Genomic DNA, 27,353 nt, shown 5'->3' on the forward strand with positions numbered 1-27,353 from the left:
ATTCAAAGTGATTGGCAGGATAGGGCACATAAGCACACATTGGGAATCCCACCCCCTTAGAGCCACTTCTCCAGCTGATCAGCAGCCGCCCCCCAGCCACATGTTTATGTTCTACACTAAAGACCTCAATAAGACAAGAGCACCAGATCCAGCCCACATGCAAGAGAACTGGGTTGGGCAGTGGGGAGAGAGACAACCTTGCTGCGGCTCTGTCAACTGACTGACATGCAGAACACAGCCCCAACCTCTGCTTACTGTCGTGACAAAACATTCATATTCATTTCCGCCATCCATGGCATCCCACCATCTCTCACTTGTTCGCTCACACAAATAAAGGCAAGACCAGGCAGACATTTTGAGCAGGTCTGTGTCTGTATTTCTCTATGTACAGTAGCTTATATGCAATATAATTCCATCTGCACAATTGGGCCACGCCCCTTCCAGCCCAGAGTCACAATTCAAGCTCCTTTCCTTAAAGAAGAGCACCCCCTACAGGCTCTTCCTCTCCATGCATCCCCAGGTCTGGGAAGGAGGGAGACATCCCAGCATCTGGCAGGTCGCTGCTGCTGCTGCTGCGTGATTTCCGGTGGGCCTTTGCTCTTTTCGTCCCACCCCGCTCTGCACTGCCAAGGATCAAGCTTCCTTCAGTTATACATTAGTGTCCCCAGCTGAAAAAGAGGTCCTCTCACCCAGTAGAGAAGAAAGCCGCCCACACATGCTATAGTTTCCGTCTGGGGCCGCTTCCTGGTGTGCACAGTACCAGAAAGGGGCCCCATCCACTCCCAATTTATGCTATGCCCAAGATAATGCTGGGTTGGCTTTTCACTTGTCCTTGCCTAGAAGGACAGTCTCCCCAAATAAAGGTTATGCTGATTTTAAGCCAGATTTAAGCCACATTTTGTTTCTAGGTTTCTCCACCCTTCATTTAAATCCACCCACTGCCTCTTTTAGCCAACAGGATTATCTTACATTTCTGACAAAACATCTCCCTTCTTCTTTTCCCCTCCCCTTATGCTAACACCTTGACCCAACCTTATACACACAACCAACTCTGCCAAGGGGTGCACACTGCCACATCTTCCACCCCACAGGTCTGTTCACTCAGGAGATTGAACCAATAGCCCCTCTGGGACTGACCACTGACCCAGACTACCCTTCTTTGAGGATCAGCCCATTTATTCTCTTAACACTCCGGCTATCATCCTGTATGTGTGTTCCGCTCCGATACTTCGGCTGTGCACCGACGACGAGCGGGAGGAGACCGGGGTATAAACCTATCAATCCAGCTGGATTTCAGAACGACAGTTCCATGCCGACTCCATGATGGTGTCAAACAGCTCCTCAACCAGTCCACTGGGATTTCGGGGCGACTGGAGCAGTTCACCCAAAGCAGTAGCTTGCCGGACAGGGTCCGGAACCTCCCGGAGGGCATAGGTGACACATCGCTGGAGCAGGCAGGGCCGACTCTGCCGTTCGCCTAAGCGGTACACCTCGCCCAGAGAGCCAGGCCACAGGAAGTCCTGGCATACAGTGTCATCCACCAGGGACTTGAGCTCGGGGAGGAGATACTGTTCAGCGACTATGAAAATCTGTTCCGCCAAATCGAGGTGGAGCCGCACACCCAGCACTGGGCAGGGCTTCCCGCGGCAGCCATGGAGAAAATGGATAAGAGCCAAGCAGGGATTCAGCGAGAGGTCGTGAAGCGTCACGGTGGTGGAGCGTGATTCTGCAAATCCTCCGCTCAGCATGGCACAGAAGACCTCGGAGGCTTCGCTGACCGCCTGGCGCGAGGCAGGCACCAGGGTGCCACAGTCAAGCTGGAAGTGCAGGTCAGCCCTGCCTTCGCTCACAAGCTGCTGATAAGGGCAGGGCACCTGGGAGTCCAGGCAGGGCCGCTTCCTGGTGGGAGAAGAGACACAGGGAGAAGAAGGGGGAGCCTGGGAGCCCAGGAGGAGGAAGAGTGAATCGGAGGCATAGAAGACGATGCGGGGGTCACGGCCCTGCACAAGGGCACGGAGGAGGCCACGCAGGCCAGAAAGCTCCACGAGAAGTCTCCGGCATGTGACGTTCTTCCTGCAGCCAAGGCAAAACACAGCAAGAGCAGAGCATCATACCTCGGTCTTGAGCGAGATGCCGCCTCCCTTCTCCACTCCCCAAACATTTCTGGCCCCAAACTTTGGGGCAACACCAATGCAGCTGTGCTGTCCATATATAACCTTCTTCCACAACGGCCCAAATTTGTACAATTTCAGACTCCCGCCATTAACGTGCCGTTATCTCAGACAGTCTTCACACACGTTTGCAAGCTTTTCAAAGACTTCTCAGTCTAGTGCAGGGCTGCACCACGTCTGCCCTCCTGATGATGTTGGCCTACAACTCCCATCAGCCCTGACTATGGGCCTCTGTGGCTGGGGGTGATGGGAGCCGTAGGCCAACATCGGCAGGACGGCCAGAGTTGTGCAGCCCTGGTCTAGTGGATCACATTTTGCCTTTCCAGCACCTTGGAATGCATAGGGGGTACAAAGCAAACGTTTAACCCTCAACTGGATCAGCATCAACTGGATGCTTCTTTAGTCCTTGGAGGAAGGGACATCAGACTCACCTGCAGATCAAGGGCAGGGCAACCGCACAGGCGACCTGGTCCGATTCAGAGCCCGACATCAGCATGTGGGTGAGGACTCCCACACCGAAGGGGGATGCAGCTTGTACACTCAGGTTCATCAGCAGCGTCTCACCTGGCGAGAGAAAAAGCCACATGTCAGAAACCGTATTTGCCACATCGCACCTCCATCTGGTGCACTGCCTGCTCCAACTCTGAAGGGACGCACAAACAGCTGAAGCTGCCTTCTTCAGAGTCAGACTACAGGTCCATCTAGGCCAGTACCGTCTACACTGACTGGCAGCAGCTTTCTGGGTTTCAGGCAGGGGTTCTTCCCAGCCCCAGCCGAAGCTGTCAGGAACACTCTGCAGGCAAAGCACTGGCTCCACTACTGAGCTGCAGAGTGACCACCACCACCCGCCCCCATCCCAACAGGGAGGTAAATCCAGACATCATACTGGCCACCCTCCTATACCTCTCTCAGCTCCACATCCCAAGAGCTGCAGCCCCCAACATGTACCTGGTGCTCTATTTACATCTGCTTTAAGAGGCTTTGGGCTGAGAAAGGAGAGGCTCGTTCTGGTCTGGAAACCCTCTGAACCAATGCAAACTATGGACCGCGATTACTCAACGGCCAGGGGGACACAGCACTGGACAGGTTAAAGCCCTGTGCTATAAAGAGACTGGGATCTCAGGGTATTAAGATCATACCCCGATGACAACGCTCCACCCCCCACGGCCCTACTGAAGTGAGCCAGGAGGAGAGAACCCCAATGCAGAATGTAGTAACCCTCTTTAACCTGTGGTGGGGGGTGCTCAAAAAATATAAGTGATACACAGGGAAGGTTCACACAACTGCGTGTAAGTACTTACAAGATTAACCGGAGATGGCGCACTCCCATCAGGTATGACATCTGAACTCACCCATGTCTGGTTCCCAAAGCCAGTTAGCCACGTCTGCCACAGCTTTTGCCAACTTCAAGCCAAATTCTGTAACCAGGACTTGACGTCGGCTTGACAAAGTCAGTTAAAACAGCACTGGGAATGGGAATGGGGCAGGTTCAGACATCGTGCCCAATGGGAGCATGCACACCCAGAGATCGCCGGTTCCTCCCGAGTCTAAAAATTATTTATTCATTCATAAGTAAAGCACTTTGGGAACTTTTGTTGAAAAGCAGTATATAAATATCCATCATGTTCGTATTCATACTTGGTAAGCACTTATAAGCACTGGCGTGAAACCATACATACATACACACACAAAACACACACCAAGTTCCTTCAGCCGTCTGATGTCATGCTGTCGAACATACATGGAAGCTCCCGGCCACGACTCTTCAGAAGCAATGGTGGCAGCAGCCTGCTCCGGGGAGACACCCAGGATCAGCCAGGAGCGGATGAGCGAGGGCCCGTAGGAGCGGACAAAGGCCTCCAGGCAGATGGGGTTGCAGGTGAGGCGGTGCAGCAGCCGGAGGCAGCGGGACAAGGGGGCAGGGCTCCCCGTGATGTAATGCAGCAGCCCCTGCAGTGTGGCCGGCGTCACCAAGCTGCGGCTGGGATCCTCGGCTTGAGAAAAGCGCGAGAGAAGCAGCAGGGCTGGGGCTTCAGGGGCGTGGAGCTCTCTGTCGCCCCCATGCAGAGAGAAGGAGAAAGGCAGTGCCAAGGAGAGCAGTGGAGATGGCGTCTCCCCGGCCAGGCGGGATGCTTGAGGGGGTGTCACTGGCTCAAAGGGGAGCCGGAACCTGGCACGGCGTTTCCAGCAGAAGGTGGGGGGCCTCGATTCGTCAGGAGAAACCGGGAGATTCCGAATGCTCAGCTTCGGGGGGCCCAAGCGGGCCTCCTCTGTGTTTGGTGATCTGGCGACAGGCCTGAGCGACAGCTGGCTTTGGTCATTCTTGCTCGGAATCAACATTGTCGAAACCAAGTGTTGGCTGCTGGTCCCTGGTTCATTCTGGTCTGTTGTCGGTGCATTCTGGACTGACCCTTCCATCTTTTCATCTCCTTTGACTGAATTTATCATCACCGAATTTGGCGGTGTCCCCGAAGACGACTGTAACTCATCCTGTCCAAGAGGTCCCTGACCAGGCTTGGTTAAATTTGCCGCTTCCAATGCCATAACCAGCCCCTTCTGCTGCTTACTGGTCCCAACCATTTCATGCTCCTTGTTCCCAGCTGAATCTGGTGTCTCCAAGGAAAGTGACTGTGCTGAATTGAGGCTTTCAGGTTCTTCCAAGATGGTCGATGTTATTGGGCATACACTCTGCTCCATTCCAGCTCCCTCTGCTGGGTTTAGAGCCTCAGAAGTACTTGGCTGTGCCGCAAGGGCCAAATCCAGCAATGGGGAGTCTAAGAAATCCGGAGATTCGACACCAGGTTGGGTTTTGACTCCAGATGCAGCATGGCAGGTCCCCAGAGGCTCGTCTTGTGGTTCCCGAATGGGGCTGACATATTCTTGGGCATCCAGTTCAGAAAGGGTGGTATCAGGAGACCACTGTGGGGAAAGGTCTCCAGGGCTGGCAATATAGCCTTCAGAGACAAGCCAGGATCTGCATTGGATGGGGAGGGAGGTGGACAGAGAAAGAGGCCATAAACAGTGGAGAAGTGATAGCTGAGTGGGAGGATGAAGATGAGGGCCTATTCACACAACCATTTGGTGAGTGGCAGCCACAGGACACACATTTGAGAACTTGCACATGCCAGCTCCCAGCCTAGGGTGAGCAGATGGCAAGGCCCTGGTGCCACATGCATCAATCTGCTCTTAGCATAAAGCTGCAAACATTTCCAATGTGTGCAGTAGCATACTCAGTTAGCCTTGTACTAGGCTCAGTACGGTGCAGTGGTCAGCATGTCAAACTACAGTCTCACTGGGAAACCTTGGGTCACCCCCCACCTTCCCTGCCTCTCTCACTAACCTACTTCACAGGGCTGCCGTGAAGGTAAAAGGACAGAGGGGAGAGAAGAGAGCCCTGAGCAACCTGGAAGAAGGGCAGGATTAAGAAGAAAGGGTAGTAACAGTGAAAGGGCCTGCTAAGGCCAGGAAGCAAACCTATCCTGCTGCTCCCATAGTCAAAAGGTTACACTGATTGGCCTTGAATCACAGTACAAGAAGGGAACCCACCTTCTGTGGAGGGTAGGAGTGCTGCCGCTGGCCTCCACAGCAGTACAGTTCTGGGAAATCAAAAGCGGCTCTGCAGACTTGGTAACAGCCAAAGGGTTAGGCAAGGTCCCTCCACTAAGGACCCATCTGCTCCCAGTTTCCCAAGTGCCGGATAGCAGGGGATTCGTCCAACACAACGGCCTCTGGTCAACAGCCTCCTTAAAGCTTCCGTTCTCTTCAATCAGTCCCCAAGGAAAGGTGGCACCCAGCCCCAGACAACATTTACCTGAGACTCTGAAAGCTGGAGGACTCAGCCCCAGGCGTGGCCTGCTCTCCGCGGCGGCCCTCCACCGGGAAATCGAATGAAGCCGCATCTCGCTCATCTTCACAATCCTCATCCTCTTCCTCAGCCTCCTCTTGCTCCTGGTCTCTCCATTGCCCCTGTGCTGCCAGCCTCCCAACCAGCAAGGGCACCAGCCCTCCGGCCTGCAGCATCTCCAGGGCCTGCTCATCGTAGAAGAAAGCCACAAAGGCCACCACCACGCGGGCGTGGGAAGAACTCTGGCACTGGTCTCGCAAGAGGGACAGCAGCAGCTCTAAGCCCCCGGCCTCCCGCACGCGGCTTCTGTTGATTGCCTCCCGGCACAGCAGGCACAGGGCTCTCACGAGTGGATGGAGGGAAGCGCCAGGTGCCCCGGCTCCCCTCCGGCGCCGAATCTCCCCCACCAGCACTTCCACCCCACCAGCGTTGCCCACAGCGGGTCGCAGCACGCCCTGCAAGCAGAGGTTGGCAAGGGCTGCGACTGCCGACTCCCGCACCGCCCGCTTGTCATGACTGGCCAAGGCCACCAGGGGCACCACCCCACCTCCCAGGCCAAGCTGCTCGGCACAGTCGTGGCTGCAGCCCTTGGTCAGCTCGAGGAGAGCACGGGCGGCGGCTGCAATCAAAGCAGTGTCCTCCAAGGAGGAAGCCAAGCGCTCGGCAATGGGGCGGACAGCCCCCTGTTGGGCCAACACCAGGCGATGAGCAGGAGTGTCAGCCAGATACCGCACTGCCCTGATCACACTCTGCAAACACTCGCTGTCTTGGGAGGTGGTGAGGATCTGGACCAGCGGGGGGACTGCTCCTGCAAGGGGGATGTGGAGGGAAGGGTGGAATTGAAGAGAAAGAGAAAGACCGTCATTCCTTCCATAGGATCTCATGCATCCTCTCTTTCTCAAGAGGCAGCTTGCAAACCTTCAAGTCTCTCAATCAGCCTCCTAAGAACCTCTGCACCAATCCCTCCCATAGCCATTTCCTGCTTCTCTGCTACTCTCTGGGGCTGCTGCAACAGGGGCATGAGGATGGCCAGAACTCAAAGGCATCAAGGCCGGGGGTGGCCCACCTGACAATTTAAGCAGGAAACCCTGCTTAACACAGCCAATGTTAGCAGAGAGGGGAGTCTAAATTGCTACCCAACCCAAAGAGAGCAAGAAGAAAATGCTGATGGACTTGCGAAGCTACCTTCTACTGAGTCCATCTAATTCAAGTTTGTCTGCATAGACTGCCAACAACTCTCCAGCATTTCAGGTGGTCGCTTCCTAACTCTACATAGAAATGCCAGGGACTGGTTCTGGAACCTTATGCATTCAAAGCATGTGCTCGGTCACTGAGCTGTGGCCACTCCCTTTGGGTCCTTTGGCTAAATCCAAAGAGGACTGCTATGATTTTTAGAGCAACACCTCTATTTTTCTTCCCAAATTAGAGGAATATTGTGAAGTCCACACTTCAACCCCAGAACAAAGTTATTTGGAATCTGCACCCCAGACATGGCAAGCAATTCCCTCCAATATTATTGCACTACACCCAGAATGAGAATAAGTCTCCAGAACAGAGAGAGCGCTCACAAATTTTCTGGGTACTGCACCAACAATACTGAGTACCCAACAATACTGAGTTGCTTAACATGTTACAAAATGTAACATGCAACTGACTGGTCAATCATAATATGTGACAATCACACATATAGGAGGCCATTATTTCCTGCATCATAGTGTCTTCCGTGCAGGAATGTCATAACTTATGAAGCAGCCTTTTACTTAAAAAAATATTATTAAATTATTCCTTAGAAATATTTTCCCACTCTTCAGTCCAGAGATCATCATAATTATGTTATGATTATGATTTATTTATTTGATTTCTATACCGCCCTTCCAAAAATGGCTTAGCATGTATACAGTGCTTTTCAAGTGTTCGCTGACATTCTCTCACTAACCCATATAACAGCCCAGTAAGGTAGGTCCTTTGGGGACAGGGATCCATCTTATTTATTTGTTATTTCTCTGTGTAAACCGCCCTGAGCCATTTTTGGAAGGACAGTATAGAAATCAAATCAATCAATCAAGATCATTATCTCCATATAGCAATGAAGTGCAGAGGCTGAGAGAAAGTTACCCAACTAAAACCACCTTACAAGGCCATCACTGCAATGAGATCTCAACCACGATTTCCAGTTCAGAGTCTTAACCACTGCTAACTGGGCAAAGAGGCACCTTTTTAATGTAGTGAGTCTCTTTATTTTGCAGGGGGAGAATAACTGGCCCTATCCAGCTCCAGCACAGTACCTCCAGTGACTGCTGCTGGTGTTTATCTTATCTTTCTTTTTAGATTGTGAGCCCATCGGGTGGTGGAGGGGGCAGAGATCCATCTTATTTATCTATCTATCCATCCATCTACGTAAACCGCTTTGGAACTTTTACTGAAAAGCAGTATATAAATATCTGTTGTTGTTAAGCCACCAGACTTACACATAAGCTCTCACCAGTAAGCTACCAGTCATGAATATATAAACCCACATTAGACCCCCTTGTGGAAAAGAGGAGCACTTCATTATCTACAGTTACATGGTGCTACTGGGGAATTTCCTTCCTAGTCAGATGTTACTGACTTTCTCCTTGCCCAACTTCTGGAAGGCTGGTAGGACATTTTTATTTAGACAAGCTTTAGGAAATTCATTTTATGGTTGTCAAGCTGTCCCTACAGCTTTCATTACACATTTTACTGACTGCATATTATTAATTTGCTCAGCTGTTGTATTGTTATTTTAAACATCTTGATGCAGAAGGGCAGTTTATAACACAAGACAGATTATGGAAAGAATTACTCTTACTCAACTTTTACTGGAAAGGGGGCTGAAGAGATCTGCCCTGCCTCCTGCTGTCACATTGGCTAGAGGTCAGGGTGTCAAACCCTTATAGAATGAACCCCAAATCCTCCATCCCCACACTTCCACTCAAAATTCCCCACCCCACATGCACCATCCCACATTCAACCTGCTTCATGGATGGCCTTGCAGTTCTCCGTGTCTACAGCCAAATTGCCGAGAGCCCGTGCTGTTCGATTCTGGATGCTTTCCACAGCAAGTGATTTCAGGATAGTAACTAGAAACACACAGAAGAGGGTGGTGGGAATAATCCAGCTGTTAAACCACAGACAGCTGCGCTCCAATTGCAAACAGGCATCTAGATCTGGGATGGAAACAGCTGTGTTTCCCCCATCTGATCCGTCTAATAGATTGTAAGCCTTCTAGAGGCCCAGGGAAGGCATTATACTTCCACACAATACTCTGCAGTGCTTGGTATATGCCATATAGCACTTAAGAATCTGTGGGGGAGCTATGCATCCCTGAGATGGGGTCAACAGCTGGTTCCCAATAGCTTCCCAGTTCCCCATGCACACAAGGTTTTATTCCTATTAGAGAATGCTTCAATTTAACCCCAGGCCCTCAAAGTTGTCAACTTCTAGAGAGGAAAAGCCATCTGCTGCTAACTTGCATACGTTCACTCATCTAAATGCATGGATACTTAGCACAGCACCCACAACACAGCGTCAAAGAGGAACCAGGGTGGAGGGGGGCAGACAGTTCAGGATAGAAATATTAATTGAACTTAAAACTTGTTCAGGATGGTTTAAGACCAGCTTGCAGCCTCCCAGTTTCACCAGGCTTATAGGAGGTGGATGTGGCACTCAGTCACACATTAAGAGACAGCTGGAGGGCCAACTGCAGAGATGACAGAAAGTGAAGTACAAGCCCAGGCATATCCTCAAGCTGAGTGGGTATCTTAGAGGCCTAGGCAGGGACTTCACAGCATAGCCCATTAAAATGGTCACATGCGCAACTTGCAATTTTCCAGATTTCACAAATGTCTGCAACATCCCCACACGGCTTAACGTGATTCACAACTCAAAATCCTTGGGAGGACGGTCAGGTTTACATAATCCCACTGCCCTCTAACACTCCCACTGGGCAAAGTCCAACACATCCTATCTGGCAAACACCTTTAAGCTCATGATAAGCGTAAGGAAGGCCAGGTCCCTAACCCACTTGACTAAGCAAGGGGTTCTGTGCACTATGCAAGACACACCCAGAAGCAAGGTTTCTGCCTGCATTTCAGCTCAGGGAAGGCCCCAAGGCCAAAACTCAGAGACACCTGTTTTCTCAGGCTTTTAATTCACTTTAACTGGTTTTATATCATTATTGTTTTAATCATTTTACCCTGTTTTTATATTGGTTGAATTTTAACTTGTCAGGCAGTATAGACGTGATAGATAAACAAAGCTGACCTGCAGCCATTCATTACATATAACTGCCTTATACAGAGTCAGACCATTCTAGGCAGCCTTCCGAAACACCAGCATGGGGACTCTAGGAAATGCATTTTGGCTTTGAAACGCGCACAGAGCTTTCCTGGTGGGAAGAACTCCCAAGCTGCATCTCTCGGCACTTGGCAAGTCGAGACGGTAAGAAATGTGCCTCTGCAACAGATGCAATATGTCAGCACTGGCACTTGGACGACTTAGGGTGCCTCAAGAAGCAACCCCAAGTTTAGGGGGATGCCAGATTGTACCTAGGGTTGCCAGTCTTGACTGAAGCGATTTCTGGAGACCTGTCCCGCCCCCACGCAATATTTTTCACGATCTCAAGCCACTAAGGTCTTCTGGCTTGCTTTCACCTGGAGACCGAGAATGAATTCCTGGGGACTCCAGGCCAATCCTCACAGTAGCCCGCGCCTCCGGCCTGGGGCACCCAGGAGCGCCCTAAGAAGCCCCCCATCCACCCCCTTCCAAGGGGGTCGCTCGCGCCGCCGCCGCCCCCTAGGGCTTCACTCACCGAGGGGCGGGATGCCCCCAAGCTCACGGACCTGGGTGCGGCTGTCGCCCTCGGTGCAGCAGTTGCCTAGGATGCTGAGGGCGAGGTCCAAGGTGCGCCGCGGCCGGGGGCCCCCAGCCAAGACCCCCAGCAGAGGCGCCAGCCCCCCGCGAGCCCTGAAGTGGGCAATGCCCCCCGCCTCCTTGATGTGTTGGGTCCTGAGGACCAGCAGGGCCTTGCCGAGCCCCGGCTCGGTCCCCTTCTGCAGCTGGGCCAGGCAGTGGCCCAGGGAGCCGGTGGGGCCTGCACCCCCACCCCCCGTACCCCTTCGGGCAGAGGCCGCCATCTTGGGAGAAGCCCCTACCAAGGGGGGAGGGGGAGGGGGCGAAGGCATCAAAGCGGCCACGCCCCAGCGCACTGTGGGAACTGTAGTTCTTCCTGTAAAGGGCAGAGGAAGAAAGACTACAAGTCCCAAGAAGCGTCACGCGACGCCATCGCCCGAAGGAGTGCGCGGCACCTGACGGTAGTTGTAGTTCCACTGCCTCGTTTTGTTTATATGTTGAAGGAAACGACCAAAGAAGGGACTGCAATCCCCATAGAGCCATACGCCAGCAATCGGCCGGTGTGAGAGCTGGCGGCAAGGCACGATGGGCATAATAGGGCGTAAGAGAAGTGCGCGATGGGGATTGAAGCTTTGCCGTAGAACAGGCCGGACTTGCATACGTAGATGGTGTTTACAATCAGCTTTCCTGTTTTCGTTGGGAGGAGGATGCGAATATATATGCTCAGCTTTGGGCCCCCAGCAAAACAAAAACTATATATTTACTATTTTGCCTGGGAACACTGTATATATTTTTCATTACATTTCAGGTTTCATGATGGAGATGATTGCCTCACTGAAATACGTAGTGTGATATGGAAGCAACAACAAAAATTAAGAAGTCTCTGCCCCGACGGTTTATAATCTAAATTTAATCTAAATATAAACAGTACTGGAAGAAAAAGAAAGAATCCCCGTCAACCGGACCAGCCAATGGAAATGTTTTTGTTCGTTCGTTTGTTTGTTTGAATCTAAGATGGAAACTGGAGTATCCAGATACCATTTTGCAGATAATTTAGCTTATCTTATATACAGGTGAAACTCGGAAAATTAGAATATCGTGCAAAAGTCCATTAATTTCAGTAATGCAAATTAAAAGGTGAAACTGATATATGAGACAGACACATTACATGCAAAGCGAGATAAGACAAGCCTTAATTTGTTATAATTGTGATGATCATGGCATACAGCTCATGAAAACCCCAAATCCACAATCTCAGAAAATTAGAATATTACATGGAACCAAGAAGACAAGGATTGAAGAATAGAACAATATCGGACCTCTGAAAAGTATACAGTGTACTGTGCTTGATTGGCCAGCAAACTCGCCTGACCTGACCCCATAGAGAATCTACGGGGCATTGCCGCGAGAAGGATGAGAGACATGAGACCAAACAATGCAGAATTGCTGAAGGGCGCTAATGGAGCATCCTGGTCTTCCATAATACCTCATCAGTGCCACAGGCTGATGGCATCCATGCCACGCCGCATTGAGGCAGTAATTGCTGCAAAAGGGGCCCAAACCAAGTACTGAATACATATGCATGCTTATACTTTTCAGAGGTCCGATATTGTCCTATTCTTCAATCCTTGTCTTCTTGGTTCCATGTAATATTCTAATTTTCTGAGATTGTGGATTTGGGGTTTTCATGAGCTGTACGCCATGATCATCACAATTATAACAAATTAAGGCTTGACTTATCTCGCTTTGCATGTAATGCGTCTGTCTCATATATCAGTTTCACCTTTTAATTTGCATTACTGAAATTAATGGACTTTTGCACGATATTCTAATTTTCCGAGTTTCACCTGTACATACAGATATCTACAAAATAGCATTTGAATATATATTGATTAAGTGCTGTCAAGTCGGTGTCGACTCTTAGCGACCACATAGATAAGATTATCTCCAGGATTATCTGTCTTCAACTTGGCCTTTAAGATCTCTGTGGTGCATTCATTGCTGTCTTAATCGAGTCCATCCACCTTGCTGCTGGCCATCCTCTTCTCTTTCCTTCAACTTTTCCCCGCACGGACTTCTCAAGGTCTTTGCATAATGTCTCCAAAATATGATAGTTTGAGGCTGGTCATTTGTGCCACTGTTCCCTCTAAGGCCTGTGCTCACAAGTTTTTGGATGTCTGCTCAGTTCAATTTAGATCCTGCTCAGGTTGAATCAGGAAAGCCCCATTCTGAATGCAGGTGTGCACACACTGCCTTCATACTGCCGCCCAAAACAAAACTCATTCCGCACAGAGATGGAAAAAATTAGAGGGACCACTGATTTGTGCCTCGAGTGAAAATTCTGGACTGATTTGTTCTAATCACAGCATGAGCCCTGTGGTGCAAAACTTCTACATCCTCCTTGAGCACAGGCGTATATGCAAATCAAAACGTGAAAGGAACAAAGAGGATTTTATGGTTTTTAAAAAATAATTCTGTATTGTTCACATTATTTGCAAATTATAGATTCAAGATCAAAGTTACTAGCATTCCTTTCTGTTCGTGGTCTTGCTTCTGATCGGTGATCCAAAATAAATTCGTTCAGTTCAAAGTTACAGCATTGCTGTGTATGCCCATTACATATTACAGAGACACACAACATACTTCATAGAGAGCAATACCACACCACACCATATATAAGCGTTATCCCATACTATATGGTTGAAACGAATAAAAAGAGCCGTCGCTAGACAAAATAAACAGAGCTTCTCGCCCAGCACGATGAGAAAAGAGGTGGGGAGCGGGCGGACCACAGACGCACACGCTGTCAAGCCGGCGTCACAGACCCCCAACCTCCCTTTCAACCAATCGGGACTAGAACTCAACAACGCGCCATTTTTTCTTTTTCTTTCGAATTTCTTTTTCCCGCGGAGACGAGACACGGCCACTCTCGGGTGCTGCTCAGTTAATTCATGGGGCTGGGGTTGAGCTGGAAACCTTTCCATGATGCCAACCGAACTTCTCCGGAATGGGACCCCTGGGGAGACTCCGAGCAAGTCACGTGGAGGTGGGAAAGTGGAAAGGACTGTTTTCCCTATCGGATTTAGGTGCATCAGAAATCATTTTTACAGCGCGGGGCGCATGTGTTGCAAAACCTGGGGGACCTGCAGTCAGTTCACAACCTGATTGATTGATACTGATTAAGTGCTGTCAAGTCGGTGTCGACTCTTAGCGACCACATAACAACCTGCCCCTCTCTATACCTCTCCTCCCTTTTCCCCTCCTTCTCCGCTTTTCACTGCACAGAGGAAGGGTTAATCTGTCCATTCTGCCAATTCGTCACTTTTATCCCGCAGAGCACTTTCCTTTTCTCTTTCTTTTCCTGTAATATTATTTGCAGCAGCTTAGCGGCGGTGCAGGGACAGACTGTTGCTTGCTGGTGCTAGGCGTGCCTCTACACGATGGTGCAATTCGACAGGGGGCGCGGGCAGCGCCGACGGCGACAGACCGGGAGGGCTTTGATTTTTCCCAGCGAGCGGAGGAAAGAAAGCGCCTGACCAACTAAAGAAGCTCCTCCTGCTGCGAGTGGGTGATGGGGCGCCCCCCCCCGCGCCTAACATTTGTTCCGCCCTTATCCCATGGTGGTGCGCTCCTGACTGTTTAGAAAAAACTATTAGTCAAATTGGGGGGGGAGAGGGGTTAGTGATCTTCCCTGTGACTTAAAGCTTTCCAGCTTAAATCTTTTCTCTCCAGGCGTATCTTTTCCCTGTGATTTAAAGCTGCTATCTTAATTCCTTTTGCCCTTGAATCATTTGGGACTCTCAAAACGGCAGAATCAGCAGGGATAAAACTATCTTGCTCCCAAATAGCCGAGCTGATATTTAAGATGCATTTTGTGCTCACCCAAAGTGCCACCCAACCTGCTGCTGTTTCTTGCTACAGATTGCAAAACGTTTCCTTTTTCATCTTCCTTCCTTCCTATCTGTAAAACAGCTTAGTTTACTTCCTCCGCCTTGGCGCTTTCCAGATTAAACCCTACAACGGTTAAAATGCTTTGGCTTGGCAGGATCGTATTGAAGACGACCCCCAGAATCTCAAACTTCTACAACGGGAAAATAGAGCTACATTTTGCAACGCACATGCAACATTGCAGCACTATATAGCAAAGATAAAACCCGAAATAAGGCATCGGAAATGTGAATGGCACCTTGCTGTCAGCGCAGAGACGGCGGTGTCACAACACAGGATGTACAGAAGCACACTTAGCAGATCCTTCGAGACATTGTTATAGGATTTAATCTGGAAAGCGCCCTTGTATCCAACTCTGAACTTCGAAACTGGCTTGATCTTCTTTTAATCAACCCCACACCTGAAATCTGTGCTGCGGACCATGAGGGTTAAGCCAGTTACTGGTTCAAATACATTGAACCAAGCTGAAGGGAAGGAGTGGACAAAGAATTTGCCCTCTGTGTCACACTTGGAGCCATAGTCAGAACAGTGGTACATGTGCTGGTAACCTCCAGGCTGGACTACTGCAATGTGCTCTATGTGGGTCTGCCTTTGTACGTTGTCTGGAAACTACCGTTGGTCCAGAATGCCATAGCCAGGTTGATCTCTGGGTCAGTGTACCCCTCCCCTCAGCCTTACTGACAGCACTAAGTATGCAGCGGGGAAATGACTTGACTAGCAAGCCAGAGGTTGCCGGTTCGAATCCCTGCTGGTATGTTTCCCCAACTATGGGAAACACCTATATTGGGCAGCAGCGATATATGAAGATGCTGAAAGACATCATCTCATATTGCATGGGAGATGGGAATGGTAACACACACCCACACCCATATTCTACCAAAGAAAACCACACGGCTCTTTGGTCACCAGGAGTCGACACCAACTCGACGATGCAACTTTATTTTACTTTACTCCCATTGAGATTAATAGGACAAGTAAACTTGTCGCATTAATTTCAGTAAAACTGCTTATGAGTAACTTAATGTGGATGTGAGCCAATGACTGTCTCTCTGTCTCCCTAACACTTGAATTTGTGTTTTATGAATATGTGTGTACACTGAAATTTAAATGTGACAGTTATGAGCCAGGCTATTCCAGTCACCAGCTTACATTCAGATTAAGTTACTCATAAGCAGTCTTATTAAAATTAATAGGACAAGTTTACTTGTCCCATTAATTTCAGTGGATGTACTCATTAAGACTCATACTCCAGTCTTATAAGCCAGTGACTGGAGTAGCCTGGCTCATAACTAATATTTTACCCTCACTGGATATCATGGGGTATTTCTGTGCCCCTAGAGGCTCAAAACATTAATTAATTGTCAGTTCTTAATTATAAATTTTTGTCCATTTAGGACATTGTCAGTGACACCCAGTAAACAAAACCTGCAAAGAGCAGGTCATTACTATAAATCGTTTCATATCCATGATTTAAAAAACAAAACAAAACACACCACCTGCTGGGGTTCAAGTGTTCACCATTAGGGGTTGAACCCCTGAGCAGCAGCATAAGGAGGCTGGCGGCAGCCCAAGTGTGGCCGCTGTGGCCCCCTGGCCCCGCCCCCCAATGTCTGACATCAGACGCAGTGCCCAGCTAGCCATGCCCCCGCATCTGACGTCAGATGCAGGCGTGGTCTCCCTTCCAAATGGGGCCACGCGGCCCCATTTGGAAGGGAAATCAGCCCACGCTGCATTGGGCAGCGCAGGCCAGAACAACTATCCCTGCCTAAAAGGCAGAGAAAGCCATTCCGGCCACGCTGCCAATGCAGCGCGGGCCAATCTCTCTCCTAAACAGGGCCACATGGCCCCATTGGGAGGGAGATTGATCTGCCCCACTGTGTTGGCAGCGAGACCAGAAGCGGCTCTCTCTGCCTTTAAGGCAGGGAGAGTCACTCCAGCCACGCTGCAAATGCAGCGCGGGCCAATTTTGGCTCCAAACTGAGCCACGCGGCCCCGTTTAGAACCAAAATAACTCCCCCCGCATCTGATGTCAGACGTGGGGACGTGTCTGGGGCCGCGCTTGTGGCCCCTGATTGGTGGAGGCCTGGGTTCTTTGGACCTGTCCGCCCAATTGTGACTCCATCCCTGCCCCCGAGTACTTTTACTTGCAAAACACCCGCTATCTTAGTAAAATATATTGTAGGACTTGGTTTGCCTCTGCAAGTTTTGTTTGGTTGACTTATGGATCAGGGTGCATTCTAAATTCACTATAATGGCAAATTTGCAAGAAAAAAGTTCAATATTTTTACCTCTTGGCACCTAGCAATCTCTTTTACCTCTTGGCACCTAGCACCTACACCCCTTGTGTAACCCCTCAATATGTTTTGTAAGTGACCTATTGGTCAGGGTGCATTCAAAGTTCACCATAATAGCAACTTTGGAACAATCTCATCTAGCAGTGACTACCCCTTAACACCTAACAATGTTATCTGACCCCTGTGACACACTTGGACACAGGGAGAAGTCATTATCGCCTTTTCTCAAGAAGAAGGAGCCTCTTCTTGACCTTCTGTCTCAAGAATGCCAAGTCATTGCACTATTGAGCTTTCAAAATCAGAAGTCCCATGTCAGCCAGACATCATTGCCTATAATAACCCTTTCCTACCAGCAAGGACAGAAAAGCAAGTAAGCTTGAAGATCAAGCAAGAGAACAGGAGGAGGAGGAGGAGGAGGAGGAGACCAAAGCATAATGGATGCTCTTTCAACAATAAGTACTTCTGTGTACTTCTCTGCCATAGTTGCTAAGGCTGACCAGTGTGGGATACAGAGTTACCTCATAACAACAACGTTTGCATTTTCATGATATCCAGTGATGGTTAAGTGTGTGTGTGTGTGTACATGTACGCATGTGCGTAAACACACACAATCTCTATGGAGTATCTGAACTGAAGTTTTGCGACAGAAGGGGCATACTTGAGAACCCCCCTGAGCTATGTCAAGAGCAAAACTTGTTACCTTCACATCTATACCCTTAGCTAAAGTGGAATGAGTGGAATACCATTTTAAGTATGTGGTGTGGATTTGTCCCAATATTTCAATTATTTCTCCTTCCAATTCTGACAGGGGGGCAGTCACCGGTCTCACTGGAGCACACCAGGAGGAGCAGATCCAGCGAACTGCGGCAATGGAGCCAAGGATGGGTCTGAAATAAAGCAGTGGTTTTTGCCAGGGCAAACCCAAGCCATTGCAGTACCTGAGGCAGAAAATCCAAAGACCATAAAACAAAGAGCACTAAATTAAATAAGCACCTATCACCATTTCACTTCTAAGGAGTTTGCTAATGAGTATGTCTATTATAGCCCTATTCAGACATTATGTTCCCAGGTCCCTGTCCTGAGGGGCTTACAATCTAGATATCAGCAAAAGGAAACTGGTGAGAAACAGAGGTAGGAGAGAGCAGAGGAAGAGACTTCTGTTTTTTTCAGTTATTTGTCCTTAAGTTCATTTACAGCAGGGAAAGAGGACTAAGACATTGTGCCAAACAGGGATGTGAACGAATCATTTTTTTTGTTTCGATTTGCACCCAAATCAAATCACCCCCCCCTCCATTTGTTTTGGGTCTGAATCTGCCCCCTCCCCCCGAATCACCCAGATTCGATTCGTACCCGAATTTTCTGAATCTGAATTGATTTGGGGCAAAAAGGGGTCCTAGGGACAAAATAGTGGGGTGGGTGGTAGTGACCAATGGGAGGGAGCTACCACCCAAATTTCAAAGAAATTGGGCAAAGGGGTGATTTTTAAAAGAATTTTTGAAGTTGGCACGTCTTTAAGCTTTTCCCCAAAGGGAATAATGGGGATTTCAGCAGCCTTATAGCTCCACATGGGGGGCACCAGGGTGGCCCAGAGTGGGTTGTGGTGGGTGGTGGTGCCTGATGGGTGCAAGGAAGCTGCCACCCAGATTTCAAAGAAATTGGGCAAAGGGCTGATTTTTAAATGATTTTTGAAGATTATGCATCTTTAAGCTTTCCCCCATGGGAAATAATGGGGATTTCAGCAGCCTTAACTATAACTCCCCCCGGGGGGTGGCACTAGGGTGGCCCAGAGCGGGTTGTGGTGGGTGGTATTGCCCAATGGGTGCAAGTAAGCCAGCACCCAGATTTCAAAGGAATTGGGCAAAGGGGTGATATTTAAAGAATCTTCGAAGTCGACATGTCTTTGGAGCAGATTCGGGGCAGAAAGGGGGTTTTGGGAGCAGGAGCGTGGGTCAGGTGGTAGTGCCCCAATGGGTGCCTGCTACCATCCAGATTTCAAATAAATTGGTGAAAGGGGTGATTTTTAAAGAATTTCTGAATTTTGCATGTCTTTAAGCTTTTTTCTATAGGGAATAATGGGAATTTCAACAGCCCCATAACTCCACTTGGGGGGCACCAGGATGGCCCAGAGTGAGTGATGGTGTAGTGCACATAGGGTGCCAACCACCCCCCAACCCACAAGCCCATGGGGCACTGCGTTTTGTTGTTTCTGAGGTGTTCTGAGAGTAGATTCTCTGGTAGCAAATGAGAGTGGATTCAATAATTGAATTGAATCTCTGGTTGAAAATGAGAGTGGATTCAATGACTGAATCCACTGATTCAATGATTTTATGTATTGTCTACATAGACTGGCAGGGGCTTCTCCAAGGTTGTAGGCAGAAATCTCTCTCAGCTCTATCTTCGAGATGCCAGGGAGGGAACTTGGAACCTTCTGCTCTTCCCAGATCAACTCCATCCCCTGAGGGAAATATCTTACCATGCTCACACATCAAGTCTCCCATTCATATGCAACCACTAGGGCAGACCCTGCTTAGCTAAGGGGACAAGTCATGCTTGCTACCACATGACCAGCTCTTCTCCATAGGGCATAGCAAGGGAGAAAGGGCAGAAATGTCTGAGAAAACAAGAGTCCTCCAGACAGGAAGCCAGTGAAGAGATTTAGGAAGTGGGGTGATGTGTTCAGAGCAATAGGAGTGGTGAAAGATTTTAGCAGTGGAGTGTTAACTTGAATGGAGATGAGGGGACCAAACTGAGTCAATAAAAGACCAGTAAGGAAGTGGCAGCAGGAGTCAAGAGGAGAAATGGCCAAGGCATGAATTAGTGTTTTTATCGATGGTGCAGAGAAAGGTTGTGTTGAATTCTTGCACTCTTGTAAAAGGAAAATTGGCATGATTTGGTGACAGGCTGAATATGAGGAATAAAGGAGCCAGGAGTCAAAGATAAAGTAAAGATTTCAAGCCTGTTCAACAAGGAGGAAGGGCTTGGGTGGAAAGATGAACAGTTCAGCCTTGAACATACTGAACTTGGAAGGATAATGAAGCATCCAAGCAGAAATGCCAGGCAGGTAGAGGTGCACCTAGGTAATTTTGGAGCCTGGGCCTAAAGGCCTTTGGAGGCCCCCTCCCCTGCAAATTAAGCATCATCTTGCTCAGCTGGGCAACCACATGGTATGGAAGGAAGAAGGTCTGGAACGGAGCAGTAGAGCTGGGTAGCATCAGTGTGCAGATGGTAGTGAAAGTCATGGGAGTTGATGAAGTCACCTGGAGATGCACTTACCAACCAACCTGCAGATTTAGGGAAACATTCCCAACCATTGTGATGATATGAGATAGAGGAACCTTGGGACTGAAGGAAGACTGGTTCTATGGCTGAGTCTTAAGGGGGAGCCCTGGTTCACATTAAGCCAGGCGTGGCTTGTGAACGCGCCTCTGGGGTGGTGGTGGCTTATTTAAGGTAAACGGAGCCGGTGGTCCGTGCCAGCCAGCAGCCCCCGCGGCGGAGAATCGCCTCCGCCATTCACCTGGCTCCCTCGGAGGTGAGCCCCTGCCAGCGGCCAGGAGAGTTCACAAGCTGTGCCTACATTAAGCACTGGGGACAGAAGAAGAACTCTTGCTACTAGAGATGTCATCGCTGCCTGTGGGCTCAAGCAGTGATTTCTCCCGTGTTTATCTCTCAGCACTGCACTGGAGGAGCTTTGGAAACTGTTTAGAGAAGGTGTGCATGGAATAATATTGTGCCCAAGGTAGGGACAGAAGCTCCCACTCCTTTCGCCCAATTCAAGAAGAACTTATTAAATTCAGAATCCCAAGATTTTCTGTTGTGATGAATGCATGCTGCAGATACTGAGTGCAGTGATTTGTCCTATAAATACATGGCGGGGGAAGCCTTTGAACCCAGACCGTTCACAGGCAAGCCCAACTCTTCATGTGCTGCAGCACACTAGCTCTGTCCCACTGGCGACAGAGGAAAGCACTCAATATATGCTCAGGGAATCTGTTCTGCTTTCACTGCACAGGAGCCAGTGCTGAGCATTAGCATCATCACCTCTTGGTTAGGCCCTGAGCTTCTTGGCAACTATCTTAATAAGAGTGGGAAACGAAGGAAGTCAATGCACGATTGCCTTGACTATGTTGGTGATTCAATGCACTCAACATGTTTCTGCCTGCCATAAGGGGCAGCTGCTTGATTGAAGCTGCCTGTAATAAAGATGTTCCCAGGTGGCTTACAAAGTTAAAAGTAATAAATATAATAAAGCACCTCAGCAGATAAAAACCACAGATAGGAACATTGCTGGACTGAAACAGTTCTGTCGGTTATTCTGAAAGCCTGGGAAAATAAAAATATATTTATTATTATTATTGCATTTATATCCCGCTCTTCCTCCAGGGAGCCCAGAGCAGTGTACTACATACTTAAGTTTCCCCTCACAACAACCCTGTGAAGTTGGTTAGGCTGAGAGAGAAGTGAGTGGCCCAGAGTTGCCCAGCAAGTGTCATGGCTGAATGGAGATTTGAACTCAGGTCTTACTGGTCCTAGTCCAGCACTCAAACCACTACACCACGCTGGCTCTTCTATTGTCTGGCACTGGAATGACATCAAGGTAGAGGCAAGCAAGCCTCCCTGGGGAAAGCATTTAATGCGCATTTAATGCGCTCAGTGCCCCAGCTGTGGAGTTCATGACCCACCTCACTTCAGACATCTAAATCCGTGTCTCCCAACCTGTGTGTGCTGCACCATACTAGTGTGCCCTGGCCGGGAGACTGGCCAGTCTGCCATGCTGAGTCACTCGGAGTCCGTTTCAAAAGAGTTTAAACAGCCCCAAGGCAGGCCATGAAGTAGGCTAAGCGTCATGTCAGCCAGTGTGTCTTTAACCTTTTCTTTAAAATCCCAACAGGTCATTTGGATACTAACTGCAAAAGTGAACTCCCACCCATTACCGGCGGCGGGGGGCGGGGGCGCTCTCCGGATGTTATTTATCCTAGGGCCAGTGCTACGTGGAGAGCTTCCATTCTTCCCTCCGATGAAGCAATGCGAAAGGTCCGTGAACTTGTTCAAGCAACCCTTGCCACTGCTGCACCTCCGCTGTCATGCTTTCTTTCTCTTTGCCCAGCTCCCTGATTCAATTGAGAAGGCTTCTGCGTGGATTAATTTGTGCCAGCCTGGGACCCAAACCTAGGGTCAGTTTTCTCTAGCAAGGCTTGAGTTGTCAAATATTCAAAAGATGATTTTAAAAAACATCTACTGTCTGAGCATGTACAAAGTGCCTTCCTCTCACCAGTTAGAAATTACACCAACCTCCGTTTCTTCTAAGATGCAGGGCTCCCAGGGAAGCTTTAACTCTTGTTACCACCACCACCTCTATAGCGCAAAAACCTGCTTTGTTTTTTATATTATAATTTTAGAAAGCCCTTTAATAAGATATAACAACTTGTAGGATGGGATAAAAGATTATCTTGTTTGTACTTGGAGACAGGCGGTAGTGAACATTAATGTGGTGTAAATTCAAATGCAATTGAAATCATGTCTTGTATCTGAACTGCACCCATGGAGAATGAATTGGTCTTTGCATGAGAATTTGTTTCTGACTTATTTGGTTTTTTAAAATTTTTATTTGAAAGGAATCAAAATAATATCAACTACATTTTTGATGCCAAAAACAAATTTTCTGCAAATATTCAGACCACCCAACATGTTTCAAGAATTACTGGGATAAGCTTGTCTGAGATCCCAAATTAAGGAGGGTGGTCTCCTTATGTTTGCAGCCTTATTTCCCCCACAGGGGTGTAGCAAGCTGGGCAGTGGCCCAGGGCCGCCCAGGCAGGCAGCATTTCCTGCCACTGCTGCATTTGCCCCCACACTTGCTGCCACTGCGGATGCCAGGAGCACCAATGCACACAAGCCACGCTCAGGGGCGTAACTACCATTAGGCAGGGGGAGGCAGTCGTCTCGGGGCCCCACTGCCTTGAGGGGCCCCCCAGAGACACCTCACATGACTCCCCATTGCCCCCTGCCCAGCCCCAAGACCCTTCAGCCACTTGCCCTGTTTGCCCTCTCTCCTGCTTGTCGTCCTGGTCCGAAATCAAAGCTGCAGGCAAGCTGCTTTTCTCCCGGGCGCCTCTCAGCTGATCGGCGGCTGGGCGGGGCTTCCAGGGAGGCCTCCGTGTAGGCCTCCGTGAAGCCTGAATTCGAGTAGGCTGGCAAGCCCCAGGAAGAAGGCTGGCAGTCAGAGTGGCCACTCCAGTTCTCTGCAGCAGACCCTCTTCCCAGGCCAGACAGCTCAGCCTTTGCCAGATAGAATATGAATTCCTTTTTGTGGTTACACTCCCCGCACCCCCTATATAGGGATCTGCTTGCCATAGGGCTTTGATGGGGGGTGGGGGGAGACTGAGAAGTCTCTGAATATTTAATTTAAAACTGATTGGAAAATTTGCTGGCTTAAAAAAAACCCTCTAAAAAGTCCTATAAGTGGCTTGTTTCATGGCAGGAAATTACAAAAACTTCTGGAACAAATTTATTTATGTATTAATTAATTCATTCATTCATTCATTCATTCATTCATAAATACACTTATGTTCAAGTTGTTTTGCAACCCAGGTCTGAGTGAGAACTGAGACATGAGTGAGAACTGTGACACTTGTGTTGTGCTTTTATATTTTTTCCCTTTAGGGTAAATCTGGCCAACATGTGAATACAGCAACTCCATTCCAGAGGAGAGGTGTGTTAAAGGGCTTTAAAAGCCTCTTGTGAAAAACATCCTGGAATCAAACTTTACTGAATTGGTTCAGAATTCTGAGAAAACAAACATAGGCTCACCCTGCATGGTTGAAAATCTCCTTTGCTAATCTGCAGCAAGGGGCCCATTTTAATAATTAGTGTTTCTAGTGTCTTCTCATTTGCTCAATTTTGTACATCTGTTTTTTGTATGTTTTGAATGAGGACAGAAATGTGAGAATAAAAGTCCCCTGCTAACTGGGCAAAGAGGCACCTTTTTCTCTTTGTAAACCACCCTGAGCCATTTTTGGAAGGGCGGTATAGAAATTGAATTATTATTATTTATTATTATTATTATTATTATTATTATTATTATTATTTATTATTAATAATAATAAAAATTCTCGGCGGGGGGGCCCATTTAAGAATCTTGTCTCAGGGCCCACTCCAACCTAGTTACGCCCCTGGCCACGCTTCTCCCCACTGCATCATCAAGAAGGTGCAGGGGAAATGGCCAGCACTGAGAAGGAACTGCAGTCGCAGTAGAGCCAGCGTGGTATAGTGGTAAGAGTGCTGGACTAGGACCAGGGAGACCCGAGCTCAAATCCCCATTCACCCATACTTGCTGGGTGACTCTGGGCCAGTCACTTCTCTCTCAGCCTAACCTACTTCACAGGGTTGTTGTGAGGAGAAAACTTAAGTATGTAGTACACCGGTCTGGGTTCCTTGGAGGAAGAGCGAGATATAAATAATGTGTTTTTTTGGAGAGGATAGCTGGTCTTATGGTAGCAAGCATGACTTGTCCCCATAGCTAAGCAGGGTCTGCCCTGGTTGCATATGAATGGGAGATTTGATGTGTGAGCACTGCAAGATATTCCCCTCAGGGGATGAAGCCGCTCTGGGAAGAGCAGAAGGTTTCAAGTTTCCTCCCTGCCTTCTCCAAGATAGGGCTGAGAGAGATTCCTGCCTGCAACCTTGGAGAAGCCGCTGCCAATCTGTGAAGACAATACTGAGCTAGATAGACCAATGGTCTGAGTCAGTATATGGCAGTTTCCTATGTTCCTATGCCCCCTTGCCCTCTCCCACAGCTTAAAGGGACGATGGAGCAGGATGGTGAGGAGCTCCTGAGGGATCAAGGGAATGCCTTGACACCCACACCCTGGGCCCCATGGCCCAGGGACATTGTTGCCCCCTGCCCCTGCTCCATTATCCCCATGTGGAACATAGCAACACAGGAAGCTGCCATATATTGAGTCAGACCATTGGTCCATCTAACTCAGTATTGTCTACACAGCAGCTTCTCCAAGGTTGCAGGCAGGAATCTCTCAGCCCTATCTTGGAGATGCCGCCAGGGAGGGAACATGGAACCTTCTGCTCTTCCCAGAGCGGCTCCATCCCCTGAAGATAATATCTTTAAGTGCTCACACTTCTAGTCTCCCTTTCATATGCAACCAGGGCAGACCCTGCTTAGCTTAAGGGGACAAGTCATGCTTGCTACAAGTCATGCTTGCTACCACAAGACCAGCTCTCTTCCTCCAGGAAGTGGACTAACCACACTTGCGAACTGACAGCTCCCTGCCCTGGTCATCCCACACAATGAGGGTTCGCTGAGTCAGGTGCCGGAAGCAGAGGATAGAATCTCTTTGACCGCAACATCTTCAAGTGGTCAACCCCTTTTCAAGGGTCAACCAGGGTTCACTAGTCATTTAGAGAACTGGACTGCGCTGAAGCTGGATACATCTTCATCTTCTTTGAAGTTGGGATGGAGACACTCAGAAGAACTTGTAAACAAAGAGCTGATGACAGTGTAAACTTAACTACCTGTGGCCACTGATGCCATTTGGGTGTGGACAGATTTTGAATGGGGGGCAAGTGTCCCCAGGGGAGAACAAGCTTTCCCAAAACACACACAACAGGTTATCTGTCCTCATCAAGTTGATTTTATCGATTGGACAACCTGAAGAAGTGTTGGCTAAACATCAACAATAACTGAGCTAAGCAAGGCTGTTCTCTGACCTTCAACCCCTGCTAACTTGGCATAGAGGCACCTTTTACGTGGTGATTCTCTTTATTTAGCAGGAGGAGAGTAACTGGCCCTATCCACTCCCAGCACAGTACCTCCAGTGACTGTTGCTGGTGTCTCTCTGATGTTTCTTTTTAAATTGTGAGCCCTTTGGGGACAGGGAGCCATCTTATTTATTTATTAGTTCTCTGTGTAAACCGCTCTGAGCCATTTTTGGAAGGGTGGTATAGAAATCGAATAAATAATAATAATTATTATTATTACTATTATTTTTAGAAATCACCATCAGCCAGTTACAAAAAGCAACTTTACTGGGAACAGCCTATATTCTGCGACGATATCTATAATAACAGCAACAACATTGATAATAAAATTCAACCATCCCAGGTCCTTGGGAAGGACTCTATGTTTGGATAAAACAAACCAGTCAATAACACCTGTCTGACTGTGTAAACAAGAAATAATAATAATTAATAAAATATGCAGTCCAGTTCAGATACACTTTGAGACCACACATAGTGGAGGAACAGGACCATGCCCTCCCAACAGGCACCCCCTCCCTCATCTGAGACACGGCTTATGAAGAAACAATATAAAGCTCTACGTAGGATTAAAAAGAAAGATGCATTAAAGGACACTTGGCAACAGATAATGAATGCTGTTAGAAACAAAGACCATGTTACCTTTTGGTGTATGACCACAGATTACCTGGACAGGGGCATTAATAGAGCTGATTATTATATTCCTCTGGCGGTATGGGATGATCACTTTAGGAAGTTGTATGCAAACCGGGCTGGGAAATCAGTTCATTTAGATTAGATCCAAGTAATAAGCTTATGCCTGATTGGCTGGCAGTTTTGGTTGAGGGGGTGCACCAAATTGATAACTCATCTGAAATGTGATAAGGCCCCAGGTTGTGATAACATTTCTGTTGAGTTAATCAAGGCTAACATTGACTGATAGGCTTCTATACTGGCATTCCTGTTCAGGTATATTGATAAAACAACAAACATCCCTAACAACTAAGGACTTGCAATCACCATTTCTATGTTTAAAAAGAAGGAAAGGGACGACCCAGGTAATTTCAGGCCAGTCAGTTTCTTGGGTATCATTAGTAAACTTTATTCTAGACATCTGCTCCGGAAGCTCCAAGACTGGATGGAGTAGGAACCAATTCTTGCTGAGGAGCACGTGGGTTTTAGAGCTGGACATTCAGTGATAGATCAAAGCCTTGTATTGCAACATTTAGTTGAAAAATATAAAGTGTGGTCTTCATTATACTCAGTCTTCATTAATTTTAATTTTGTGTTTTACCTCATATACAGATAAATATTGTGGAGAAAGCACAAGGCTACTGATAAACACTTACAATTTCGTATTGACAAACTATACAGTAATGCATGCCTCCATGTGAGATGTAACCCCAATGGTGATCTCTCAGTCAATCCTCACAGGAAATGATGTCAAACAAGGTTGTATCCTAGCTCCTCTTT

At 48.4% G+C, this 27,353-nt stretch overlaps 1 protein-coding gene and 1 long non-coding RNA gene across 2 annotated transcripts; one reads left to right on the plus strand and one right to left on the minus strand.

Moving 5' to 3' along the window:
• Window positions 1–353: 353 nt before the first annotated feature.
• Window positions 354–11,260, minus strand: ARMC5 (armadillo repeat containing 5). The gene is made up of 6 exons (XM_053263495.1): window positions 10,847–11,260; window positions 9,009–9,116; window positions 5,983–6,823; window positions 3,872–5,145; window positions 2,603–2,735; window positions 354–2,073 (listed from the first exon to the last, which is right to left on the minus strand). Exons 1-6 carry the CDS (start codon window positions 11,217–11,219, stop codon window positions 1,278–1,280), a joined length of 3,525 nt encoding a protein of 1,174 aa, XP_053119470.1. The 5' UTR covers window positions 11,220–11,260; the 3' UTR covers window positions 354–1,277.
• A 2,491-nt stretch (window positions 11,261–13,751) lies between these two features.
• Window positions 13,752–18,131, plus strand: LOC128330504 (uncharacterized). Its single transcript, XR_008310129.1, has 2 exons — window positions 13,752–13,933; window positions 17,938–18,131. It is a non-coding gene; the product is annotated as an uncharacterized LOC128330504 (long non-coding RNA).
• Window positions 18,132–27,353: the final 9,222 nt, after the last annotated feature.

Source organism: Hemicordylus capensis, chromosome 6, assembly GCF_027244095.1.
Source record: "Hemicordylus capensis ecotype Gifberg chromosome 6, rHemCap1.1.pri, whole genome shotgun sequence".
Lineage (NCBI taxonomy): Eukaryota > Metazoa > Chordata > Lepidosauria > Squamata > Cordylidae > Hemicordylus > Hemicordylus capensis.

What these genes read in the sequence shown, in the direction of transcription:
- ARMC5 (XM_053263495.1), bottom strand. Translation starts at nt 11,219, where the DNA reads ATGCCTTCGCCCCCTCCCCCTCCCCCCTTGGTAGGGGCTTCTCCCAAG. An exon ending in CAAGGCCATCCATGAAGCAG is followed by an intron (nt 6,824 to 9,008) that starts GTTGAATGTGGG and finishes TCCCCCTTGCAG; the next exon opens with GAGCAGTCCCCCCGCTGGTC. An exon ending in TCCAGCTTTCAGAGTCTCAG is followed by an intron (nt 5,146 to 5,982) that starts GTAAATGTTGTC and finishes CATCCAATGCAG; the next exon opens with ATCCTGGCTTGTCTCTGAAG.